General features: G+C 38.3%; 2 protein-coding genes across 2 annotated transcripts in view; both read left to right on the top strand.

Moving 5' to 3' along the window:
* Positions 1-5,032, top strand: part of LOC140231086 (stimulated by retinoic acid gene 6 protein-like) — a 28,034-nt gene extending 23,002 nt beyond the window's left edge. The window contains exons 15-17 of the mRNA XM_072311237.1: positions 3,234-3,397; positions 4,320-4,493; positions 4,872-5,032. Of these exons, the coding sequence (XP_072167338.1) occupies positions 3,234-3,397; positions 4,320-4,493; positions 4,872-5,032 (499 nt within the window). The remainder of the gene's footprint in view (positions 1-3,233; positions 3,398-4,319; positions 4,494-4,871) is intronic.
* A 2,611-nt stretch (positions 5,033-7,643) lies between these two features.
* LOC140230393 (small ribosomal subunit protein mS27-like) lies at positions 7,644-19,845 on the top strand. The gene is made up of 10 exons (XM_072310542.1): positions 7,644-7,744; positions 9,150-9,227; positions 9,708-9,781; positions 11,220-11,278; positions 12,293-12,407; positions 13,353-13,431; positions 14,006-14,124; positions 14,523-14,696; positions 16,052-16,117; positions 17,163-19,845. The coding sequence occupies exons 1-10, from the start codon at positions 7,651-7,653 to the stop codon at positions 17,496-17,498; spliced, it is 1,194 nt and encodes a 397-aa protein (XP_072166643.1). The 5' UTR covers positions 7,644-7,650; the 3' UTR covers positions 17,499-19,845.

Here is a 19,845-nt window from a genome sequence, read left to right as displayed (position 1 = left end):
GTTACTGCCAGCAATTGCCAGTAGTTGCGCCCGGTGCGCCCCTTCTCCTTAATTTCCAAAGCGAAAAAATATAGCTACAAACGGCATTTTTGGGACTGTAAAATGTCAAAAATTTCAATTCAACCGTTATATGCCATTTTCCTGATGTTACTGCCAGTAATTGCCAGCAGTTGCGCCCGGTGCGCCCCCCCCCCCCCCCGAATTTCCAAAGCGAAAAAAATATAGCTACAAACGGCAGTTTTGGGACTGTAAAATGTCAAAATTTTCAAGCTCGCTCGCTTCGCTCGCTCGCATTTAATTGTTATGCCATTCTCCTGATGTTACTGCCAGCAATTGCCAGTAGTTGCGCCCGGTGCGCCCCTTCTCCTTAATTTCGAAAGCGAAAAAATAAAGCTACAAACGGCAGTTTTGGGACTGTAAAATGTCAAAATTTTCAAGCTCGCTCGCTTCGCTCGCTCGCATTTAATTGTTATGCCATTCTCCTGATGTTACTGCCAGCAATTGCCAGTAGTTGCGCCCGGTGCGCCCCTTCTCCTTAATTTCGAAAGCGAAAAAATAAAGCTACAAACGGCAGTTTTGGGACTGTAAAATGTCAAAATTTTCAAGCTCGCTCGCTTCGCTCGCTCGCATTTAATCGTTATGCAGTTCTCCTGATGTTGCTGTCAGTAATTGCCAGCAGTTTCGCCCGGTGCACCCCCTCCCCTTAATTTCCAAAGCGAAAAAAATATAGCTACAAACGGCATTTTTGGGACTGTAAAATGTCAAAAATTTCAAGCTCGCTCGCTTCGCTCGCTCGCATTCAACCGTTTATATGCCATTCTCCTGATGTTACTGCCAGTAATGGCCAGCAGTTGCGCCCGGTGCGCCATCCCCCCCCCCCCCCCCGCCTCGAATTTCCAAAGCGAAAAAATATAGATACAAACGGCAGTTTGGGGACTGTAGCGTAAAATGTCAAAATTTTCAAGCTCGCTCGCTTCGCTCGCCCGCATTTAATCGTTATGCAGTTCTCCTGATGTTGCTGTCAATAATTGCCAGCAGTTGCGCCCGGTGCGCTCAGTCCCCATAATTTCCAAAGCAAAAATATATAGCTACAAACGGCAGTTTTTGGATTGTAAAATGTCAAAATTTTCAAGCTCGCTCACTTCGCTCGCTCGCATTTAATCGTTATGCAATTCTCCTGATGTTGCTGTCAGTATATAGTAATTGCCAGCAGTTGCGCCCGGTGCGCCCCCTCCCAATAATTTCCAAAGCGAAAATATATAGCTACAAACGGCAGTTTGGGGACTGTAAAATGACAAAATTTTCAAGCTCGCTCGCTTCGCTCGCTCGCGTTTAATCGTTATGCCATTCATGTTACTGCCAGCAACGGCCAGCAGTTGCGCCCAGTGCAACGCCCTTAATTTCAAAAGCAAATATATTATTATATATAGCTACAAACGGCAGTTTGGGGACTGTAAAATGTCAAAATTTTCAAGCTCGCTCGCTTCGCTCGCTCGCATTTAATCGTTATGCCATTCTCCTGATGTTACTGCCAGCAATTGCCAGTAGTTGCGCCCGGTGCGCCCCTTCTCCTTAATTTCCAAAGCGAAAAAATATAGCTACAAACGGCATTTTTGGGACTGTAAAATGTCAAAAATTTCAATTCAACCGTTATATGCCATTTTCCTGATGTTACTGCCAGTAATTGCCAGCAGTTGCGCCCGGTGCGCCCCCCCCCCCCCGAATTTCCAAAGCGAAAAAAATATAGCTACAAACGGCAGTTTTGGGACTGTAAAATGTCAAAATTTTCAAGCTCGCTCGCTTCGCTCGCTCGCATTTAATCGTTATGCCATTCTCCTGATGTTACTGCCAGCAATTGCCAGTAGTTGCGCCCGGTGCGCCCCTTCTCCTTAATTTCGAAAGCGAAAAAATAAAGCTACAAACGGCAGTTTTGGGACTGTAAAATGTCAAAATTTTCAAGCTCGCTCGCTTCGCTCGCTCGCTTTTAATCGTTATGCAGTTCTCCTGATGTTGCTGTCAGTAATTGCCAGCAGTTGCGCCCGGTGCACCCCCTCCCCTTAATTTCCAAAGCGAAAAAATATAGCTACAAACGGCATTTTTGGGACTGTAAAATGTCAAAATTTTCAAGCTCGCTCGCTTCGCTCGCTCGCATTCAACCGTTTATATGCCATTCTCCTGATGTTACTGCCAGTAATTGCCAGCAGTTGCGCCCGGTGCGCCATCCCCCCCCCCCCCCCGCCTCGAATTTCCAAAGCGAAAAAATATAGATACAAACGGCAGTTTGGGGACTGTAGCGTAAAATGTCAAAATTTTCAAGCTCGCTCGCTTCGCTCGCCCGCATTTAATCGTTATGCAATTCTCCTGATGTTGCTGTCAGTAATTGCCAGCAGTTGCGCCCGGTGCGCCCAGTCCCCATAATTTCCAAAGCAAAAATATATAGCTACAAACGGCAGTTTTTGGATTGTAAAATGTCAAAATTTTCAAGCTCGCTCGCTTCGCTCGCTCGCATTTAATCGTTATGCAATTCTCCTGATGTTGCTGTCAGTATATAGTAATTGCCAGCAGTTGCGCCCGGTGCGCCCCCTCCCAATAATTTCCAAAGCGAAAATATATAGCTACAAACGGCAGTTTGGGGACTGTAAAATGACAAAATTTTCAAGCTCGCTCGCTTCGCTCGCTCGCGTTTAATCGTTATGCCATTCATGTTACTGCCAGCAACGGCCAGCAGTTGCGCCCAGTGCAACGCCCTTAATTTCAAAAGCAAATATATTATTATATATAGCTACAAACGGCAGTTTGGGGACTGTAAAATGTCAAAATTTTCAAGCTCGCTCGCTCCGCTCGCTCGCATTTATTTATACCTTTATGCAATTCTGATGTTGCTGCCATAAGGTGCCCCCCCCCCCCAATGTCTTGACCCACGGTACGCCACTGCTGATGAGGTAAGGCCTTTGGCATTATTACTGCGTCATGAGCAGGCCATATCTGAACTTTCGTCGAAATGATTTCTGGAAACGTTTTAACAAAGGCGCATGCTTCGGTATGTAAAGGAAAGTGCAGTCTCTTTGCAAACTGTTTTGTAGGCCTGACAGCGGCCATGTTAGCAGAGTGATAATGCAATTAGGCGAATTTCCAAATTTGGTTGTAAATGACATTGAATGAGGTTCTCAAGGACGTTCCTAGTGTATGTCAACATTTGCTTTATTCATGTTTTCTTTCCATTTGTGTAATAGGCGTTTCTTCCATATAGCGATGCATTTCTTTTTCTTCCTCAACCTCTTGGTGGGACTCTTCGGGTGTATTAAACGCATCTGTAAGTGTGCGCTCATCAGCGTACTCCTACTTGGCCGCGTTGATCGATGCCTTGCTCCACCCGGCTTTGAAAGGTTTGACCAAGGTAAGGACAATAGAGTTACTCTCTACCATAATACCACGACAGGTGATTCAGCTTCTCATTTTTATATGCAATACACTTTTACAATGCATACCAGGTTCAAAATACTTTTGTCTATAATGGTTAAAGTTATATAGGTGACTATATAACTATAGGTGAATAATCACATGACTTTATATAGGTGACTTTCCACTATTTAACATATAGTGTGATGGCATGATGAGTATATCCATCTATTGCCATAAGTGTGGCATAATTAACATATCTAACATAATTGTGGCATGCATAATTAGTATGTCCATCTATTAAATCATTCTTGCATGCCATCTTGAACACACAATGTAGTCAAATCTATGATGCGACCTCGATATAAATACTATTCAAGGACGTGTAAGAGAAAGATGAATACTCAAAACTGGAAAAAAAAAGGAAGTAAAAAAAATCCACATTATATGATACTACGAATGGTAATAACGCAATTACTATAAATACCGTGATCACTCCATGGAATAGTGAATCCATTAGTCTTCATCAAGTTGTAGTATGAGCAATAGTTTGCTCTTGCCCAGATATCACTGTGTACTTCCCTATCAAGTGTGATTAACTACGGAAAGATGGGTCAACGATAGAATTTCATAAATGGGAGAAACTTTTGGAAAAAATCCTCAAATAAGGAAAAAATATATTGAAAATTTGATTATGGTTACTGGGTACCCAGCCATGACAAAACGATTAATATTTGCAATGCAGCATTGCTCAGTACGCGTTAGGAAAAGGATATGGAGAGTTTATATTTCAAAATGATAAACCTATCAATCACGTTAACAATCAGGTTAATGCTCAAAATTGATAATAACCGCTACTGATTAGAAAGACTACCAAGGTAGTATGATTATAATGATCTCTCATTTTGTTTTACCGTTAGGTTACAGCGCCTACCGTGCATTCCTTGAGCTCGAGGTAAGCCTTAGTCACCCCGTTGTCGTCACATTCTGCCATCTTCTCACCCAATCACAAACCAAGACGGAATACGACGAGGATGTTGAGCGAGGACAAACTGAATCAGACGTTGGCAATGATATGAGGATGGGATTGCAAGGTATGATAGACAAAGTTCGGTTAACCCGCATCATGATAGAAAAATTGTCTTAATTTAGAAAGCCAGGATTTGTTTTTAACGTTAGTGTTGATGATTTGTATTCTGGATGTATACTAGACTTCGCAAGTTGTACAGCGAAAATCGTTTCAGCGTTCACTTCAATCTTTTCCAACCTATTCTGATCTGCATTATTATTTCTATGTCGGTAAAATCATATAAAACATAACCTAGTATATATAAAATTATGTAAATGTATAGTATATATATATATATATATATATATACATATATATACATATATACATACATATGTGTATATATAGTCATACTATATGCAGTGCACACGATAGATATAGATTTGTTACTCTATCTAAACAGATCTCGAAACAACATTTGACCGGACAACACACACCAAAGCCAGGCGTGTCCGAAATCGTTGGTTTGTGGCGTACACACTGATTCGCAACAAGGCTCTCCAATCTCAGCGTCATCACCACCTGGACAAGGAGGGCGGGGAGGGGCATTTCCCGGAAAGCTGATGAAGGTTATAGAATATTATTCATCAACACTTACACCGTCTTCAAATGTCTTGTAATTTCATTTGAATGAGTAGGACTGATATTTGACTGACAATGATATTTGAAGAACGTATACGATGGAGAATATATTGACCGCATTCAACTATCAAGAAAGTTAACAGTGATTCAGTGTTAGATTCATCGGTGCAATGTCGTCGAACGTTCGTTATCGATCATTTCGCTTCAAGAAACCAAAGACATTTTGTATTGGAACATTTATATCGAATGATGCAGTTTGAGTGAACCATCATTGCTTATCGCATAAAGTAAAACTGTGACGTTGATATCCTCAGAGTGACCATGCTATACGTCAATATGAACATGATGAATGAAATGCTAATTATATGCCAATTTTAGGAGTGTCTTAGCAAACGGAATAGTCGCACATTACAAGACGCTATGCTCATGCAAGAGATGAGATGTAAATTTACAAACGTCACGTTTGATAGCAGATTGTTCAAGTATACTAACGGAGAATGATTATGACTTCCATTTACACCAACAGTAGGCCCTATTGCTTGTAACCGCATCGACATCAGCAAGTCCATGACTAACGAAACAAGTTTCAGTGTACAGGTGTATGACTAAACCTCAGTTTCAAGTGATGATACTATACTCGCATTTCTTTCTCGCAAAGCAATGGACGGTACGCGCTGATTAATCTTTCAATTAGCTCTCAGTGCACTTTTTTTTTATAATTCTGTCTCGAACGACTCATCTGTGTTCTTCTATTCACACTACAGTAGGCCGTACCACTTTGACAGTTCGTCGTACTCCTGCTCTATCAAAATGTACAGACGCGTGTACTCTCAATTAAGGTTCAAATTAAACTTGTCAATATATTACCAGATGGCTATTGATAATGTGATACAAATTTCAGATGAGCAGGTACAGTTTTCAAAACATCACCATCATTGTTGTTGGGTTTTTTTTTGTGTGTAAAAGTTCTACTCATAGGCAGTGTTAATAGATAAAAAAAAAAAGTGATCAGGATTACTGAAAGGCTTGGTGAATTTCTTGTGCTGCCACCCCCTCCGCGTTCTTCATTATTTTCTATTCTAAGTTTGCATTCGTGCCAAAAATGTTCGTTTTAAGGTGATCGGCAAACATGGATCTATAATGTCTGTGAAACCCTTAAAATCAAAGTGTGATATATCGTGTTCATTGAGTGTGAAAAGTAGCCGAGTGTTAGGACAGATCAGAAGTGGAAAGTCGCAACAATTCTGCTGAAATATTTCGACAAAAAAACCCCGCTAAAATAAGCAATTATTTTGAAGTGTATATGGACTTTCTAAAACTCCCATTTCCTATAGTCATTGTTTGGTCAACCTTTAAATTTAATTTCAATCTGCAGATACCACCGCAGTTCCTTATTACTAGTATAAAAAAAATGATGAAGCCTGGAATCTATTGAAAATCTTACAATGCATTATTTTCAAGCACATGCCTGATTCCCTGAAAATACAAACAAATGGGGATTACACTGTTTGATATAAAATTGTTGCTCCATCATGTAACCCCCCCCCCCCCCCTCCCCCACCCACGCTTGGCCTTTCCTCATACTCGGTCGTACTGTGCATTCCAGGAATGCATAATATAAACGAAGTGAGTGGTCTTTGTAAAGAAAAATAATCAGGCTTTCATGGATGTCGCATTGAAATGAAATTATCTGTATAGTTTTAAACATCTCATTGCATTAAGATGAGTTCTACAATAGCTTGATATAAATCTTTACAGCATAACACTTATTGTTTGTGATGCTCTTAACCATTTTTTTTTTCATGAATAGTTTACATAATATTTATCATCATTGATTTCATATTTGACAAATACAGACAAAGATATACAAAATATACTGCCGGGAACAGAAGAAGGAATCACTGATATGGTACAAAGATAAAAACATATTCAAAACAAATGTAAAGCAGAAGAAAATATATATAAAAAGGGGCAATCAAAGTCAAAAGGCCTATATGTCAGTGTCTTTTCCCAAGAAAATTTACAAAATACAGATCTTACTAACAAATCACACTCATGAAAGACAACACAGAGAAGAAGGCAAATTCGCTACAGAGGTTAAGCGTGTATACGAATGAATATGTTTTCTTTAAATTTCTTTTTGAAGCATGAGAGAGCCATTTTCTCTAAATCCATCTCAATATCATTCAGCTTTGAACCAAAATATCTGATTATTGTATGAGAAATTCATAACTGAAACTTGGAATATATAATAGGCCTATATAGGTCTAAATGTCATTCCTAACTGGAATGTCTTGTGGAGGGACTTTATAGCAAAGAAATAGTAGACCCTTATAGGCTATATGAATCATGTGAATGAATATCAGTCTTTATGAGTTGTTTTTCCTGGGTCAAATCAAACCGAAGAAGATCACACCTATCTACACTTGGGTTCTTAAAAAGATAAATGATAAGTCAGATTAATTCGCTGTCGTTACAAGCTAAACATAAATAGACAATTTTTCTTCGAGTAAAGACTACCAATTATACATGTGCGCGCCTGCGCCTGTTAAACTAAGAACAACGACGACGACAACAACAACAACAACATGGCTTCGTCGATGAGTCGAGTTTACTCTCAAAGACTGCCGTCGTTCTTGTCCTTATTGATGAGGAAAAGTCGCATTTTCTGCGCTCATGACTGCAAAGCTCAACGTGAGTACGGTGTTTACTTATGCATGAAAGAAAAATAATTTAAACCTAAACCTTTCTATGCAAGTATGGTATTGTAAAGCTGCGTAGACCACGTAGCTCAATCCGTCATAGTCCCACATACTCCTATATATGTTTGCAGTGATCAACTAATCTACGCTACGGATATAGAGTCTACCGCGAATACGCAATATCGCGAACTGTCTAGATTCTAACGTTATAGCAATACGGCTACGGGACGCGGCATGCGGTTTCACGGTTTCAGGGTTGAAAAGCTCCATGTTGGAACATCACTCAGCGTTGATAACGGTCTGTGAGGGAACTGTATCAAGGCTAACGCTACAGGATCGGGACCGACTTTACCTGGGTACCTGCGAGATCATGATCATGGCACATGGCCACTACTCCTTGGGGGCATTTCATGAAGCAGTTTGGTCGGATATTTTTTCTGACAAACTGTGTGTTACAAGCTACTGAAATCCTTGCATCTCCATCTGATTGGGTGAGAGCAAATTTGTCCGACAACTTTGTTGGACAAAATGCTTCATGAAATGGTCCCCAGACCATATACCGTGGGGGGGGGGGGGGGGGGGGGGCAAAATGGTGACACCTTAGAATGTATTCCTTCTGGTACTAAAAAAGTGTGGAACCCCCCCCCCCCCCCCCCCCCCACGGTTCCATTCCGCCGGCCCTGAGTTGTACTGTGGGAGCTTTGTGATCAGGCTGGTTGCAATTAAATTTAGATTCTATGGAATTTCTAGCAATTTTAGCACCGTGTAAATTGTCTCCAGGGTCAGGAGAATTGGGATACATTAAAAGTTAGGTCTCACACCTCTGAATAAATTGCACAGAGACTGCATGTAGACATCATCATGTTGACAAGATTTAAAAAACAAACAAACAAGCAAAACTTCATAAACCTCGGATCGGAAGATTCATTGTGCCATATGGTTATCTGGTTGGGCGTATTCGTGAAGTCAGATCACTCAGAATATGGTGTCCATGCCCTTGCCCTTGCCCTTACAATTTCCCCTGCATGGCCTTAGGCAAAGTAGTAGAACCTGTGAGCCAGCTATAGACGTGATTGCTCATCCGAGGAATAACTGTCTTCATGGTCTAATAGTAATACTCATGTCGTCATGACTGATAAGCGATGAAGCTATGTATACCGGGCTAGCTAACAGTAGAGTTTGAGTTCCATTTAGAATTATTTTGTACCCTCCACCAAAAAATGGATTTTTTGTGTTTTGGTGTCAACTTTAAGCTCAGTTGTGTATCTAGAGATGAGAGATCTGCAGTTATTGTTGCCAGTTGTAAAATCCAGCTTTTTGTTGCTAAAGTTAACACTGTCTCAAGCAATCAATGAAAAAGATGATAATAATATATTTTGAATTTGATTGCTTTACAGCAACAAGAACACTTTTATCAGATGCCTACCATGCTAATGATACATGGATCAACAGGGAAAGGATAATTGTTGACATGGGTAAGTATGATGTAGGTCACCATAATTGGGCTGGTGTGGTAGAATCGTTTTGGTTATACATGTACAGTAAATGAACTCCCTGAAATCACTTTTTGGGCACAATTTGGACCTTTGCTTCTTTGTCACTTTCACATTATTTGGACAACTGCTTTGGAAGTATATTGATATAAGTGAAAACAATGATGAAAACATAAACCCCTCTTTGATTTCACCAAAGTGATGAAGAAAAATAAACCAGTGTTATCCTTGATTAGGATTGCTTTACAGGGGAAAAATCATTCAGTATTTTAGATTATCACACAATCTTTGCCATTAAAGTACATCTGTCTTAGCAGAGTATAATCATGCTGAGTGCCATGAGGTGCATGGTCACAGAAACACATGTGGTGAAGAATGTAGTGTGAACAAAATGAATAAACTTGCTAAATGCAACATTTCACCCCTTCAAGTACCAGTACTGCTTATTGTTTTTGCAAACAGATGAACTGAAGATCAACTTAGACAGATCCTTCTATGACCTAAGAGAGCCTGTCCTGTCAGTGGAGCTCCACAAGGTGAGAAACATCTCATTGCATCAAAGTGTAGATTTTGAATTACTTTCACACTTACGGTAAAAATCACAGTTGGAAGCAAGACAAAGGACATATTTATATGTCAGGTACTTTTTATGCCTCCATCACGAAGTGGTGCCCGGGGGCAGTATGTTTACGGGTTGTCCGTCCGTCCGTAATCAATTTGTGGACAGCGTAACTAAAAAATCTTTTGAGGTATCATAATGGAACTTGGCATTTGTGTGTATGAGGGGGTGAAGTTGTGCCTATCAACTTTTGGGTGCACATGCTCAAGGTCAAATGTCAAAAGTTCAAGGTCAAATGCTCAAAATTTTACTATTTCCCCCATATCTATGCAATACCTGAGGATATTTTCTTGAAACTTAGTGTATATACATACATATGTACTGCCCAATTAAGATTCTCTGGTGAGAGTTTCAGCTCATGAGGTCAAAGGTCAAAAGGTCAAGTAAAATGTTAAAATTTCACTTTTTTTCTCCATATCTTGGAAATGGTTCAAGGTATCTTCATGGAACATATATATGTATGTACTGACTGGCAGTGATTATTTAGGGAATTTAGGTTCATGGGGTCAAAGGTCAAGGTCAACTCTTCAAAATGTTACTATTTCCCTCATATTTATGCAATGCCTGCAAGATTTTTTTTTTTTTTTCAACTTGGTGTATACATGTATTACCCAATAGAGATTCTCTGGGAATTTTTTTTTTTTTCCCAAAAAGGTCAAAAGGTCAAATATCAAGTGAAAGTGTTGAACTTTGCACTTCCTCCATATCTCGTAAGTGGCTCAAGTTACCTTGAAACTTAGTGCACAGTGTATATTTATGCATGTTCTGCCTGACAGTGATTCTCTGATGAATTTTAGGGTCATAGAGTCAAAGGTCAAGGGTCAAAGGCCAGGTGAAAATGGTAACAATTTACTATTCAATACAAAAATTGCACTTTTTCTCCATACCTTGAAAATTACTCAATGCATAAATTTATAAAAGGGTCAAAGTCAAATAAAAGTCCTAAAATCCCCAAATACATGCTCTCCTAATTATCCAATTAAATCTAGGTCAAGGAAGGTGAACATTCAACACATTTGTAGCATACATATCATTTTAATATTTTGCCAATGATGTGAAACTGTCATCACACATTGTTCACATACTGTAGACCTATTAAGAGAATCATGCATTATGGCGAAGGCATACCAGTCGCCATAGCGACATTTCTAGTTTTTTTATTTTTCTGTTTTTGTGACATGGAATTCTTAGAGAGATAGACCTGCAATAATACTGACTGTATAGGTTTTCATGAGGTTTTCATCAAACTTTTAAACTTGTTTCCATTTACACATTTTTTTGATATGATTGATGTCTTCTCAGCCAAATAATGTTATCTATCATTCGAAGTATCTACATTGCTGTTTTTCTTTCAGTATATTGACAATGTCTATGATAGAGATGAACTGGATGTTGCAGCAGATTATTTGTACAGGTAAAGTAGATTCTGTGACTTTGAGTATCCTTTCAAGAAGTATTCAAGTAGAATAGAAAAAAAGTATAGTACCCATGATAAGAAATGGATCCTTCACTGTAGACATAAATGAGATACAATGTCAGTGATGAGTTTATGTTGCATTAATGCAGCGCATCTTTACAAGGTATGTACTACCATGAAGGATAGATCATATAGCAATGTGAAATTCTGATAACAAGGAATGTCATTTAATACAGTGAGTTAGTTCCCTTATTGGTTTATGATTTCTGAATCTCAAAGTGGACAAGCTTTTTAACTACATACAGACACATAATACAATGATAACCAGACATTATAAAGAAAGCCAGAAAAATTAATAAATCAATCGATTTCTTTTAATGAACAGCACAGCATTGAATTTGAGAATACTTTTTATATTTTTTCTTTCTAATCATGAAGTAATTTTGGACCAAACTGTAATCACAGTTGTATTGTCCAAATGTGTTCCACTTTTGTCAGAAAAATTAACACAGGATGTGAAATGAACTTCACTGCTTAAGTATCTTCCTGCATACATTAGAGTTCAAACAATTGTTGATCATGCTATTTTGCTCTTTCACTGTCCTGTTGTATTGATCATGCTACTTTGCCTTTTCACTTTCCGGTTGTATGAAACAACATTTTTTTTTTCAAAGTAGAAAAGAGAAGACTGGAATTCTAAAGGATGTACAAGCATGAATCTTCGCTGCTATAAATGCTTCCCTTACATAGGTTTTCTAGCAACTGACACAACTCATTTGAAATATGTTTTCATGTCCTAATTACATTTGTCTTAAGGTGTGTGTGTGTGTGTGTGTTTGTGTTAGTGTATACGTGTTTTGCATGTTTATAATACTAACATTTAAATGATATGCTGTACTTCAAAACAGAACACTATATTGCTAAATGTGTAATGAGTTCTACCTGAAAGTAGAACACTGCTACTGTCGGTACTGTTGACACTCCTCTTTCCTGCCATGTGTTCCTCTGTAGTTACCGACACTCGCCAGTGGCCCACCACTTGCGCCAGTCAACAGTACACTCATGGCTGAGGTTGTGCATGGAACTTGGCTTCCATGAACAGGCACTCAAGGTCTTACAAAATAAGGTAAGAGAATTGCAGTAGTGTCTACATCTATATTTTATTGACAATAATATTGTGCAATCTTTGTCAGCAACTGTATTATAGATGTAAAGTCATTTGCATTCATCCCATGTCATTTACTTCGTATTTCTGAAATGAAATTTATTTAGAATAGCAAGTACAATACAATTGGATAAACTTCCTGAACATGATTACAAATTGTCAATGACAGGAAAAGGCTGGGGTTCCAGAGGAAACATGTGTGTCATGGGACCTTCATAAATGCAGGCTTGTTTAACATCAGGTGTCATTTAATCATTAGCATGACAGAAATCCTTGAAGAATACGGAAATTGGTTAGACAATGAAATGAATAGCAACAAAGGTATTAACAAGGGAAATTGAAAATAACCATTAAACATATGAAAATCAGAAGTTGCATAATACTGTTAAAGTAATATAGTTTCCATGTATTCAAGGACTAGTTTGTGAGTATCTATATGGCTGGATCAAGACATTTTTCAGCTTGGTACAAAGAACAGCATTTTTAGGCCCAGTATACTTAGAGTGTTAATTTGACTGATCAACTGGGAAACTTAAACATTACATGTTTGTTGGGCAGGAGCATTCTTCAGATGCCTAGGTGGATTCATTCTAACAGATAATGGCATGGTGTATTTTTTTTTCTTGAGATGGAATAATAGACAATGTCTGAAAATAAAACTTAGTGATTCATATGGAGTTGACAGGAAAATATCCAGAATGAAAAAGAAAACTCTGAGACATTTTCTTACAGAGACTGGGAGAATTTGCTGAGATAATTTTTCCCACAAAGCATGCCACTTCCACAATCCTATGATAGCAATTCTGATAATTATATGTCATATGCAATATGATCTCAATGTTGGTAAGTTTTGCATTCTTTGCTTTGTGCTGCTGTACAATAATACAAGGAATATTTCTTTTACAGAGAGACTACGGCCTGTTTCCAGATAATTACACATACAATCTCCTCCTCGACATATTTCTGAGAGAAAATGATATCAAAGGTAATGACAGATAGTGTGTATGTTGCGTGTGTATGTGTGGCAATTTTTTCCCCTGTGTCCAACTTTCATGACATACATTTCAATAATGCACGAAGCAAATATTGATATACTGTATATTGACAGAGCTGCCAACTTACTTTCACACTTTGCTCTTGTGTGTAATGCAGGAGTTGGTAGCCCTCTGATTATAATTCAGTTTATAATTCTTTTATTCACTTCCTGAATATTACCACTTCTATGTTTGATTTGCCATGGAAACACTTTTAATAATCTAAAATGAAGTGTGTTATGGGATGCAGGCATTACCACTTTTGGTAATTCTTCCAATCCAAAATGTACAAGTGGTTCATCTTATATCTTGGATGGTGTTGGTGTGCATATTTATTTGAGGTGTGTTTATTGTTCTATTACTTATGAACCTACAAGTTATGCAGGTGGAATATTGTCTGTGCTGGGGAAATATCATGCATATTATATGTATTATTTAATGTAAAGTTGAAATCTAGATCTCAAAAAAGTGCTGAAAAACATATTACAATTACAAATTTGTAATATTTTTCACTTCATTTTGCAGGTGCCTGTGATGTTGCCATAGTAATGATGCGTGAAGAGACATTGGAAAACTGCCATCTATCCCAGCTCCTTGCCCTTCATGCATGCCATGCATATATGAAGAGAGAAGAAATATGTCAGGTAACATGATAACAATGTGCAAGTTGCCTATTATACATACATTTTTGTTTCACATTTATCTCTCCTCGAGCACAGTGTGGGATGAATAGCTCATATTTCAATTACGTATGTTTAAAGTTATCTTCAGAATGGATGATTCTGTCTCAAGTTTACATCATTGGTTATTTTGTTCAGAGTACAAAATTCAGAAGTCAGAGAATGGGAAAGACATTAGCTTAGAGCATTGTATGTTGTGTGTGTGCATTGGTAAAGCCTTCAAACATGACCATTCCAAGAGTACACACATTGAAGTGCAACACACACAAATTGTTGGCATTCTTGATTGTTGAATAAACCCACTGATATGTGATTTTATCAGAATTGCATTTGAATTAGGATCATCTTTCTTTGTTGTGCAGGAAGAGCGATGGGACATTGGAATGACCCTAGCTGATTCAACACGTGATGTCAAGAGCACACTTGCAGCAAGTTACCATGTTATTGGCCATGCCATGACAGGGAGATTAGATCGTGCTGTCAAAACTCTGCAGTCAGTTTGTAGTGTTGGGGATATTAAGATCTGTTCAGAAGTGGTAAGCTTGAATTTCCTGGGGATATTCACAAAATTACAGTATGCATTTATATGAAACAAAAATCATACATTTTTCATAAAAGATTTGATAAAGGCCTGCTTGTGTTGTGAATGATTTCTTGCACAATTTGTTTTAATACTGTATCATGTAAGCAAAATTCTGTGTAATGTTTCTTTGCTCAGATAAATTATACAATTTGCCATCGCTTCTTACAGGCCACTATAATGGCCAATCTAAATTGAAATTATTGGTGTCAAGGAAAAAAAAAAAGGATTAAGTCATGTCATCAGGAAGAGTGATACGTTGTATTACAAATTATGTTAGTGGAAATTTGATCATGTCTCATCATGGAGCAAAGTGGAGCTACATGTCACATACTTGTCAGCTGGTCTGCATTGAGTTTCTGATAATTGCTCAATGAGTGATTACCTGTACCATGCCCTGATTTAATGAAAGGTTTTCTGTCCATGTTCTTGCTGTGGTTTGGGGGTAGTGAATGTCTGAATGCATGTTATTTAGATGAAAATTTGATGTGAATATAATATGTTGATCATGTTGGGAATGAGTGCTATGTAATTCATGTGAGTTTGTGCAGGAAGTTTGTCTGAGTTAGGAATCCCCTTTTCCCCGTAATTACTAGACTGAAAAAAAAAGAAGAAAAAATCATGGAGAGATTCCATCCAGATAAAGAGAGATACGGATAAAGGGAGGCCGGATAGGAGAAGTCAGACATAGAATGTCACCTGCATAAAACTTCTGTTAACATTGATGGGATTATCTGCGGCATAGCTGTATTTTGTATATTATCTCAGAGTTTCACCAAATGCAAAATATTATGATATGATTTGAGGGAACAGTGCTATCTAGCGTCATGTGTAACATTGATTTTAGTTTCTTCTATCTTATTTCTGAGTGAAATACTACTATTATTTCACATATAATTACATTTGGTACATTTGTTTCGGGCACGCTGTTGCACTGTTGAAACACCATTTTACAATGCATCATGAATGAGTGATGGTCTTTCAAAGGTATTTATTTACCTTGGTACATTCTTACTGAACTAGCTCCATTATATTCTTATAGAGTCTGACAAAAGACCATAGGTTTTAAGGTCTATTCTGTTTTAGTAGGTAGAAATTTGAGCTGTCGTGATCTGTGCAACACACATTTCCCTTTGCAGCCTAATTCAGAGTACCATTGTCTTAAATTTTATTCTTTTCCTCTTTAACTCTGAGTGGTTTTTGTTATCTTATTTATTTGTCCTTGTGTTAGAGTTTCATATTTCATGTTAGTTACTTCGAACAATCATGTGATAGTGGCATCTACATAACTACCATATTTCATTCATTCAGATCAACAGACTGGAAACTGAGTTCAGTACTGGAGATGCATCAGAAGACCTTCAAGTATTATTTCAGGTGACTGCAGTTATATATATATATATTAAAAAAAAAGGATGCACTTTGTACAAAGATGCTTAGTGTGTTGCGCCTAATAGATTACAGCAAACTTGTTACCATGCACACCCCTCGGGTAAGAAGGTGTTTGATATGACGGATAGGAATGACAGTTGTTATTAGGGTATTCCTCATATGCCTGAGTGTTCTTTCATCATGTGTTAAAGCAGGGCTCGACACTAACTTTATTTTTCGGTGGCCCGATGGGGCCACCAAAATCATCAATTTCAAATTTTTGGTGGCCCAAGAGAAAAATTTGGTGGCCCCGAAAAAAAAAAAATTGATAAAAGTCCATTTTTTTTTGGATAAATCGCACACTCACTGCATGCATTACAGTATGCATTTCCGGCGCAAAAAGTTACGAATTTATTGACACACTTTTCAAAAAATTTTGGTGGCCCGAGGTGGGCCACCAAATTTGCCCTTTTCTGAAATTTGGTGGCCCGACTTTCATTTTTGGTGGCCCTGGGCCACCGGGCCACCGTCAGTGTCGAGCCCTGGTTAAAGATACCAGAGGGTTCAAACTAAACTTGGCAAGAAACATCCATGGGCTTGTAGGATCTCAACTTCTGTACTGAATGCTGTAGCCCAGAGGGGACAAAGTGTCAAGACCCTAGTATTAACTAAATCAGCAAATCCTCAATGTCCATCCTTCAGTGTTTAAAGTGTCTTAGTGAGTGGAAACTGACAGTTTCACATAGATGATTTCAGAGAGATCTATTGCCCTTTCTTACTTTGGGGTATCCTAACGTATCAAAATATTATTCAAAAAGACCATAGCTAATTATTCACACTTGGCAAAGCTAGAATTGTAATCCATATTGTTGCTTGTTCCCCCCCAGTCTCCTGTCTTTTAATACAGCAGATAATTTCTTCCGAAATAACAGGGTTAATGATGATACTGCACCCTTTGTTAGTCCTGCTTGTCTGTGGGCCAGATATTTTCTCAGTGATATATGCTATGCCAAGTCTGTGAAATGCAATTTGTATGGTTTTAATTCCCCAGAACACTGTTCAGGAGCTGACTAATCAAAACAAAGTATCAAGTGAGGGCCTTGACGAACTGATGGAACAGGAGATGACCTCACGGCTCCCTGCCCTGGAGGAAGAGGGTGTGGCTGGATACACAGCCCTGCTAGAGAAGTGGCACCAAGAACATATAGAGGCACTGGAGCAGAAGCGACTAGCAGCCCTCAATCAAGAGCGAGTCGAAAAGGAGATGCGACTGGACCAGCTTCAGAGAGCCGTTGGCGGGATCAAGTATTGGGAGAAGGATATTGAGGCAGCTTCTGCAGCCAAACATGGGGAGACGGCAGGAAGAGAGCAAGCAGAGAACAGCTAGCCCTTATCTTTTAACCCCTTCTTAAGTCACCGTCACTCTGATCCTTAGTGGCATGAAGAAACAAACTCAAGTGTGAGCAGTACAATTTGCTTGACAGCCAGAAATGCTCCAAAGGATATACATTTTGATGGACACAGCATGAAGAATTTGTGTTGGCTGCTCATCAAATATTCTGTGACTAGTCTTTTTGGACATGGTGAGAAGATCATTGCAGTTGAGATGTTTTCTTTAAAATACCTTCAGAAACTCTTTCCGGATCATGATATGAATTTCCACAGCCTGATCTTGAAAAGTGTAGCTTGAATGGTACGCAAAATATGTTTGTGCACGGCAACAGACTGACCTAAATCACTTGTAAATTGTATGTTTTCTGCTGCAATTGTGACATTTAGCATTGATACAATACAATATAGCCTGTGTTTCAGAAATTTGTGGAATGTAAGTATGCTTGTGGATATTGGCATCTGTCTTGAAAGGAAGAGGTGAAGATGTCTGCCACACAGTGATATTATTCATATGCCACACAGAGGAAGTTAGTTATCATAACCTTTGAACATATCAAGATATTGCATGCAGTTGCTTGTTACAGTACATACATTCATCTTCCATTTTGCAGCCAACATAAATGCTTGTAGGCATTCAGTGCCCCTCCTCCTCCCCCCCCCCAAAAAAAACAACAACAACAACAACAAACAAACAAACAAATGGTATGTGTGTGTTGTTTTTGTTGTTTTTGTTGTGTGTTTTTTTTTTTTTTTTATCTGGGAAACACTTTAAGTGAAGCATTACATCGTCTCTTTGTTCTTTGATGACTATTATGCACTTCCAAGATAAGCTATTCATATTTGATGGCATTCAAACAAACAACTAAATGATACTGTATAAAAGAAGGTCATTGCATGTTGTATTAGGTTTAAGGCAGATATTCACCTTACCTGCCACCACCAACATAGCTTTGGTTAGGAAATTATTCTTGAGCTGTGAAATAAATCATAACAAATAATGGGAAAGGGAGTCTTGTGGAGCATTACTTTCCTATATGATATAACACACTGTTAAAAAACCACTAAAACTGGAACTTTCTAAAGCCTTTATACATAATTTATGTATTGGTAACTTGAGAATTCACAGTTTCTTACAGGTTACATAAGATAAGAGAAAAGATTTGTAATATCAGTGCCTGTCTGAAAATTATCACTATCAAGTTTGTCTGATCGAGTAGCCGAAGGCTACCAATTTATTTAGGAATGGGAATATGATGACATCATTTAAGACATGAAGTAAATCTGTGCATTGCACTTGTAACTGAATAGGATTCATCATGCACTTAATATTTGCAGTTGAGAAGTGGTTGTCTGTCAAAATTATTTGAATATTTATTTGTGCATGTCATGTATGTGCTTTAGAAAAATGAAAATACGAAGTGGATATATTTTGCTTAGCCACTAAGAAAGCAGCAGAATACATAAGGGCAAGCAACTGTAGAGAGCACAATCCTAGCGCATTGGAAAATGAGGATTATGTGCCTTGCATAAATGATGCTTCCTCAGCTGCCAATGAACTCAAACTGGGGATCTATAGATTGGGGCTCCATGGCCTCAATTCATTGAACCTTAATCATGCACAATATACACTGTGCATTGTGTAGTTGTGTGTGTCAACATTGTAAATGCAGAAAAAAGCTGCTGAAAACTACTTATCCAATTATAGAGAGCCAGTAGAGTAAACTTGAGGCAAAGGGGCCTGAGCTTTCAATCTTCACTGAAACTATTGTATGTCAGAATGTCTGACGGAAATTCTGCTGGGATTAAAAGCTTTGGCCTCCTTTGACTCATTGTGAATGCAGTGAATATTGAGCACATTCTAAAAAGGGAAGCAAATAAGCCAGGGAGGTAAGACTTGCTTTTGTACCTTACAACTTTATTCATGTACATGCCAGATACTGTATACATTTAGATAATGATCCGAATAGGCCATGACTGTATTTATTGTGATTTTCACATTCTTGTGTGATGAAAGCAATTTGATATACACATAGGTGTAGTCCATGTCTTTGGTATCGCTTCACTTTATGCTCTGCCTAGATGGATTGCAGCAATAAAGTATGAGGTATGTCTGCTGTCACACATCCACTCTGTTGCAAATTATTTTTCTTCAGGACTGAATGATTTCCAGCTTTGACAGTGCTCCCAGTCACGTGGCACCACATGATTCTTGTCAAAATGGAATCAACTCATTATCTGGATTCAGTGAAAGCAACGATACACTGTATTAGTAGATCATGTTAGTGATGTTTGAGAAAATCAAGTAATCCATTCAAGATTATAATTGTTGAAGTTTTGGTGAA

The sequence above is a fragment of the Diadema setosum genome, chromosome 7, assembly GCF_964275005.1.
Source record: "Diadema setosum chromosome 7, eeDiaSeto1, whole genome shotgun sequence".
Taxonomy (NCBI): Eukaryota; Metazoa; Echinodermata; class Echinoidea; order Diadematoida; family Diadematidae; genus Diadema; species Diadema setosum.
Note: the sequence above shows the minus strand (reverse complement) of the source record. Positions and strands in the feature narration are given on the sequence as shown.